The 7,500-nt window shown below is 41.6% G+C and overlaps 1 protein-coding gene across 13 annotated transcripts in view; it reads left to right on the top strand.

Moving 5' to 3' along the window:
- Positions 1 to 7,500, top strand: part of ptprsb (protein tyrosine phosphatase receptor type Sb) — a 98,146-nt gene that overhangs the window by 57,562 nt on the left and 33,084 nt on the right. For 7 of the 13 annotated variants that reach the window (XR_015479135.1, XR_015479136.1, XR_015479134.1 and 4 more), the window contains exon 12: positions 5,286 to 5,561. The exons of the other annotated variants lie outside the window; for them this stretch is intronic. Coding sequence is in view for 4 of the 7 variants with exons in the window: in XM_087241628.1 (XP_087097754.1) it covers positions 5,286 to 5,561 (276 nt within the window). In the remaining 3 variants the exon portion in view is untranslated. The remainder of the gene's footprint in view (positions 1 to 5,285; positions 5,562 to 7,500) is intronic. 13 annotated transcript variants of the gene reach the window in all.

Genomic DNA, 7,500 nt, shown 5'->3' with positions numbered 1-7,500 from the left:
CTCAGGTAGGCTGTGGCGTTGATGCTCAATTGGTACTAATGGACCCAAAGAAAATCTCCCCCACACCATTACACCACCACCACCAGCCTGAACCGCTGATACAAGGCAGGATGATCCATGCTTTCATGTTGTCTGAGCCGAGCATCTGAATGTGTCAGCAGAAATGGAGACTCATCAGAGCAGCAACGTTTCTCCAATCTTCTATTGTCCAGTTTTGGTGAGTCTGTGTGAATTGTAGCCTCAGTTTCCTGTTCTTAGCTGACAGGAGCGGCACCCGGTGTGCTCTTCTGCTGCTGTAGCCCATCCGCCTCAAGGTTGGCCGTGTTGTGTGTTCAGAGATGCTCTTCTGCAGAGCTCGGTTGTAACGAGTGCTTATTTGAGTTACTGTTGCCTTTCTATCAGCTGGAACCAGTCTGGCCATTCTCCTCTGACCTCTGGCCTCATCAACAAGGCATTTGCGCCCACAGAACTGCCGCTCACTGGATATTTCCTCTGTGTCGGAGCATTCTCTGTAAACCTTAGAGATGGTTGTGCGTGAAAATCCCAGTAGATCAGCAGTTTCTGAAATACTCAGAGCAGCCCGTCTGGCAGCAACAACCATGCCACGCTCAGAGTCTCTTAAATCCCCTTTCTTCCCCATTCTGATGCTCGCTCTGACCTGCAGCAGATCCTCTTGACCATGTCTACATGCTGAAATGCAGTGAGCTGCTGCCCTGTGATTGGCTGATTACAGATTTCTGTTAACGAGCAGTTGGACAGGTGTACCTAATAAAGTGGCCACTGACTGTGTATGTTGGTGTGTTTAACCCCTCAGTTATAGGAGTTTGCTCAGTGAACATATATCTGTAAGTTAAGTTAGTGAATGTGCTGTTTTTGGGCACACAAGCGGTTGAATTCCCCCGTCTGTATATTCACTGCTCATCAGTCTATCTCTGCTGTCATGAAGTCTTCAGTGTGTGTGTGTGTGTGTGTGTGTGTGTGTGTGTGTGTGTGTGTGTGTGTGTGTGTGTGTGTGTGTGTGTGTGTGTGTGTGTGTGTGTGTGTGTGTGTGTGTGTGTGTGTGTGTGTGTGTGTGTGTGTGTGTGTGTGTGTGTGTGTGTGTGTGTGTGTGTGTGTGTGTGTGTTCATATATTCGTCGTCGAACAGTATTTCCAGTAGATCTCTGGGGTAAAAAGCCAAAGCCACAGCTGAACTGGACTGTAGGGGATCAGTGTTGTTAATATCTACTAATCTCTTCTCCTCCTTCAGTTGTGTGTGTGTTTCAGTGTTCATTGTGTGTGTGTGTGTGTGTGTGTGTGATGATCTAACACTCTTCTCAGGAGTGGTTCAGAGCGCTGCAATAATGTGTGTGAATCTCATGTGTTCCTGCATCATTAACGGTAAGTGAGGATGAAGCCGCATCCGTGACTGGAGCAAATTTCATTATTTTATATTACAGCATCATAATAGACCAACACGCCTGATTCTGAATATCACACACACACACACACACACACACACACACACACACACACACACACACAGTTCTGCGTGTTCATGGCAGTGATGTGTTCATCATTGCAGAAAAGCAGTAAGAGATCAGCAGCTTTCAGAACTCTGGAGAGCTGTCTCCATCCCATCATACAGCAGTGGGCGAGAGCTGTTGCTAGGCTTGAATGGTGTTGCTAGGATTTTGGAAGTGGTTGCTAGGTTGTATTGAGCTTTTGTATGATGTTGCTATGGTGTTATTATGATTTAGGAAGTGGTTACTAGCGGGTGTTACTTGGTTAGAATTTGTTACTAATTTGCTAGGATTTGGGAAGTGGTTGCTAGGGTGTATTGAGTTGTTGTATGTTGTTGCTATGGTGTTATGATTCAGGTAGTGGTTGCTAGGGTGTATTGAGTGGTTTTATGACGTTGGTAGGGTGTTATTATGATTCATGAAGTGGTTGCTAGGGTGCATTGAGCAGTTTTATGTTGTTGCTATGGTGTTATGATTGAGGAAGTGGTTGCTAGGATGTGTTGCTAGGGTTTGGGGAAGTTGTTGTTAGGGTGTATTGATGGGTTGTATGTTGTTGCTAAGGTAATATTAAAAATGGCCTAAAAGTGCCTTAAAGCGGTTTCTAGGGTGTATTAAGTGGTCGTAAATTCTTGCTATGGTATTCTTATGGTTTTGGATGTGGTTGCTAGGGTGTATTAAGTGGTTGTATATTGTTGATAGGGTGTTATTAGGACTCAGAAAGTGGTTTCTGGGCTGTTTGCTTGTTGCTAAGGTGTTTTAAATATGGTTGTTTGGATGTATGTTGTTGCCAGGGTGTTATTAGGGTTTTGGAAATTATTGCTGGGGTGTAGTGAATGGTTGCATTTTGTTGCAAATGTGTTGCAATGATTATATGAAAGTAGTTGTATTGTGTGGTCATATGTTGTTGCTAAGGTTTTGGAAGTGATTGCTAGGGTGCATTGTGTGGTTGCATTTGTTGCTAGGATCTTATCAGGCATTTAAAAGGGGTTGATAGGGTGTATTGTGTGGTTATATGTTGTTGCTATGGTGTTGTTATGATTATAGAAGTGTGTTGCTAGGGTGTATTGTGTGGTCACACGTTGTTGCTAGGCATTTGGAAGTTATTGCTAGGGTGTATTTTGTAGTTGTATGTTGTTGCTAAGGTGTTGTTAGGGTTATAGAAGTATGTTGCTAGGGTGTATTGTGTGGTCAAATGTTGTTGTTAGGTATTTGGAAATTATTGCTACGGTGTATTGTTTGTTTGTATGTTGTTGCTAGGGTGTTGTTAAGGATTTGGAAAGGGTTGATAGGGTGTATTGTGTGGTTGTTGCTAAGGTGTTGTTATGGTTGTGAAAGTGGCTTCTGGGGTGGAGTGATTTGATGTTGTTGCTATGATATTAGCATTAGGAAGTAGTTCCGTGGTTTGTGTCAGCATTTTGTTTATAGGTTTGGAAGTGGTTGCTAGGGACTACTGAATGGCTGTACTTTGTTACTAAAGTGTTATTAGTGTTTAGAAAATGCTTGCTAGGACATATCGAGCAGTTGTATATAGTTGCTAAGGTGCTATTAGGGTTTTGGATGTTGCTTTAGGTTACGCAAGTGTGTGTGTGTGTGTGTGTGTGTGCGTGTGTGTGCATGTGCGTGTGTGTGTGTGCAGGGTCATGAGCTGATGGCGGTGAGCACCTTTATCTGTGATTGATTACGAGCGTGTCTCAGGTCTTGCTAGTTTAATAACTCTCTCAGCTCTGCTAAGGGTTCAGTCAATTACCCGGACCAGACCAAACCTCACATTAACCGCAGTATTAATGACCCATAACACCCACAATTCCATACACTCACACTTGACAGGCTTAAGGCGCGCATGTGTGTGTGTGTGTGTGTGTGTGTGTGTGTGTGTGTGTGTGCGTGCGTGCGTGCGTGTGTGTGTGTGTGTGTGTGCGCGTTGGTAAGAAGGTCGCTGTGCTGATCCCCGGAGCAGGTACTGTATGCTCTTGTTCTATTCTCTGCAGCGGCTCCTCAGGTTATACCTGGTTGTGTTGGTTTGTCCTGGGCAGGGTGGTGTGTGGGTCTGATGCGAAGGCTCCTGTGTTTAACACTCTTGATCACTCTTGTGTGAGTGCAGCCGTGTCGTCAGGCAAATTCACTAGTAAGGCTTTTTTTAGTACTGAATGCTGCAGACGGAGCGGTGACAGATGACGGTGTTATGATGAGCTCTCTTGTTCACACACACACACACGCACAGATCCTCCAGTGTGTGTCTTCATGACAGACACAGAGCTGATGCTCTGCTAATTAAAGCTCATTTGAGCAGAGTTTGGTGTTCTCAGGGTTTGCTCTCCATCTGCTCAGTCATCGTGATCCCGCACGGATCCGGTGCTCCATCAATCATGCCTGGTTTCCATGGCAACAGTGCTGCTATCGGTTACAGGCCCGGCGATGCTGTAATTAGCTGTCTGTTCTGGTCAATATGTTGATCGGATGCTTGTTTGGAGCCGGATCCTGACAGACAGACGCTTTATTCCTCCTCCTCGCTCTTCTTCCATTGTTTGCATCATTACTCTTTGAATCCTCCTGGTGTCTGTAATTCTGTGTCCCGTGTCTGTCCTGAGGGTCAGAGCGAGCCGCCGTCACTGAAGCCCCACAATAAAGCAGATCAATTTCAGTTCAGATCAAATCCAGTCAAAGGGAGACTGTGATCTTCATCACACACACACACACACACACACACACACACACACACACACACACACACACAAGAGAGAGCTCTTTCATCTAGTGTTGAACTGCGGGAGTGTCTCTGAGCCTCGGACATTATCAGGAAGGACATTTCAGAGTTTAGGAGCCATAAATGAGAAGGCTCGACCTCCTTTAGTGGACTCTGCTATTCTAGGTACCACAGAAGCCCTGAGTTTAGAGATCTTCAAGTGCGGGTTGGATTGTACAGGGTGTCCAGAGCGTCTTAAAATGTAAAAGCTGATAAATCAATGTAGAGAAATGTAAAGTCTTTAAGGTATTAAAAAGTCTTAAATGCTATTTTACAAGGTTTTCAATATTTTATTGTACATCTAAAGTTTGGCTGATTTAATGAGTGATTATTGCAGTTTCATCAATTAAATCCTGCTAGATTTGACTTCACGCTGCTTTGTTCACTGCAGATTACCGCTTTTATTCAGTAGATGAATATTATTTTAGTTTAAGATTAGTTTCTTACAGTCAGTAATTAATAATAAATCAGTGTACGTGTAAAATGTGATGTTACTTGTTGAAATCTAAAGTGGCGATGAGGTTTTAAAATGTAGAGGAAGAGTCTTTGAAAAGGTCTTGAAAGGTATTGAGCTGCGCTCTCTGATTCAGGGATATACGCTGTTGTAGTGAGACAGGAGCTGGGTCAGATGAACAGGAGCTGGGTTATGTACAGCTTGATAGGGAAGCAGCAGTATTTGAACTGAACAGCAGCCGGTGTCAGCAGAACACTGGGGGGATGAGGACATATCTGCTGGAGCTGCTGACAACCCTGACGGCTGCAGCTTCACTGACTGAAGCTTATTAATAGAGGATGCTGGAGCAGCATTACAGTCATCTAACCTAGAGCTCATACACGCATCAGCCAGCTCTCTGCCTCTGACATGGATGCTTCATAGTTTGGCCATATTGCTCAGATGATGGAGGATGTTCAGCCTTCATGAAAGTAGACGAGGATTAAAATAATCCTGTATTGACTCTCTTCAGTTTTCCTCCTTGATGTGTGTGTGTGTGTGTGTGTGTGTGTGTGTGTGTGTGTGTGTGTGTGTGTGTGTGTGGTCAGGCTCTGCCCCCCCTACGCTCCACTGCTCCAGCATGGGCTCCAGCTCTCTGCGGGTCAGCTGGGCTCCTGAGGGCCGGGTCGGGGCTCTGCGGCTGCGGTTCGGGGCCCGCGGAGGGGTGGAGCAGCAGGTGATGCAGGTGGAGGCGGGTGCAGCGCAGGTGGAGCTGCAGGGGCTGGACAGGTGGAGCTGGTACTGGGTGACGGTGCAGGAGCTCACAGCACTGGGGGACCCGGGGCCCGAGAGCACCGCGGTGGAGTGCAGGACGGGTGAAGACGGTAACCGGTGAAATATTATACACTGCCGTCATTAAGATGTGTTTATAACTCCACTGCACGGCACTTTATATTAGAATTATGTCAATTTCACTCATGATTGTGTCTTCAACTGTAAATGTAGAACTATATCAGCACTCTGAGAGTGTGTAGAGACATTGGCTGCGTCTGAAAGCGCATACTTACATACTATATAGTATGCTATAATCAGTATGCAGGCAGAGTACTGTGCTCAGTTAAAATAGTTTGGTTAAAAATACCTCAACATATAACCCAACTACGGGTTATTTTAACCCAGTGCATTGGGTTATTTTAATTAAATGTTATTTTTTCCATTCTGGTATTACTAAGGCTACTATTACTAGTACTACTATTCACTTTATAATTATGTCTGTGTAAATAAATAATATGCAGTTTTTAAAAATATTGACGATGCTTTATTTCCACTGCATTTTAACTTCCAGACTCAGCATTTTTATCCATTTATTATAGATCGACTACGAAGCGCGCGTTTGTATCATCAATAATATAGAGTGCTGATGAAACGGATATAAAGAACACGACGCGGAGAGGTCATTTGATAAAAAACAACAACTATATTATTATTGCGTTAGAGCCTAAATAAAAGTTATAAAGCAAAAAAACAACATTGCGCACACAGATTAATACAGCTGTCCTGTGTCAGGTAAATCAGTGGACTGATGTCATTTAAAATATTTAACCCAACTGGGTGAGTTATTAATAAATAACCCAATAAAGGTTAAAATAACCCAATAAAGCAACAAATATTTAACCCAACTGGTTGAGTTATTAATAAATAACCCAATAAAGGTTAAAATAACCCAATAAAGCAACAAATATTTACCCAACTGGGTGAGTTATTAATAAATAACCCAATAAAGGTTAAAATAACCCAATAAAGCACCAAATATTTAACCCAACTGGTTGAGTTATTAATAAATAACCCAATAATGTAAAAATAACCCAACAAAACACCAAATATTTAACCCAACTGGTTGAGTTATTAATAAATAACCCAATAAGGTAAAAAATAACCCAACAAAGCACCAAATATTTAACTCAACTGGTTGAGTTATTAATAAATAACCCAATAAGGTAAAAAATAACCCAACAAAACACCAAATATTTAACTCAACTGGTTGAGTTATTAATAAATAACCCAATAATGTAAAAATAACCCAACAAAACACCAAATATTTAACTCAACTGGGTGAGTTATTAATAAATAACCCAATAAAGGTAAAAATAACCCAATAAAGCACCAAATATTTAACCCAACTGGTTGAGTTATTAATAAATAACCCAATAAGGTAAAAAATAACCCAACAAAGCACCAAATATTTAACTCAACTGGTTGAGTTATTAATAAATAACCCAATAAAGGTAAAAATAACCCAATAAAGCACCAAATATTTAACCCAACTGGGTGAGTTATTAATAAATAACCCAATAAGGTAAAAAATAACCCAACAAAACACCAAATATTTAACTCAACTGGTTGAGTTATTAATAAATAACCCAATAATGTAAAAATAACCCAACAAAACACCAAATATTTAACTCAACTGGGTGAGTTATTAATAAATAACCCAATAAAGGTAAAAATAACCCAATGAAGCACCAAATATTTAACCCAACTGGTTGAGTTATTAATAAATAACCCAATAATGTAAAAATAACCCAACAAAACACCAAATATTTAACTCAACTGATTGAGTTATTAATAAATAACCCAATAAAGGTTAAAATAACCCAACAAAACACCAAATATTTAACCCAACTGGGTGAGTTATTAATAAATAACCCAATAAAGGTTAAAATAACCCAACAAAGCATCAAATATTTAACCCAACTGGTTAAGTTATTAATAAATAACCCAATAAAGGTAAAAATAACCCAACAAAACACCAAATATTAACTC

This window comes from Danio rerio, chromosome 2 (genome assembly GCF_052040795.2).
Source record: "Danio rerio strain M-AB ecotype USA chromosome 2, GRCz13ab, whole genome shotgun sequence".
NCBI lineage: Eukaryota > Metazoa > Chordata > Actinopteri > Cypriniformes > Danionidae > Danio > Danio rerio.
The sequence above is the reverse complement of the archived record's forward strand: the minus strand, read 5'-3'. Positions and strand labels throughout refer to the sequence as shown.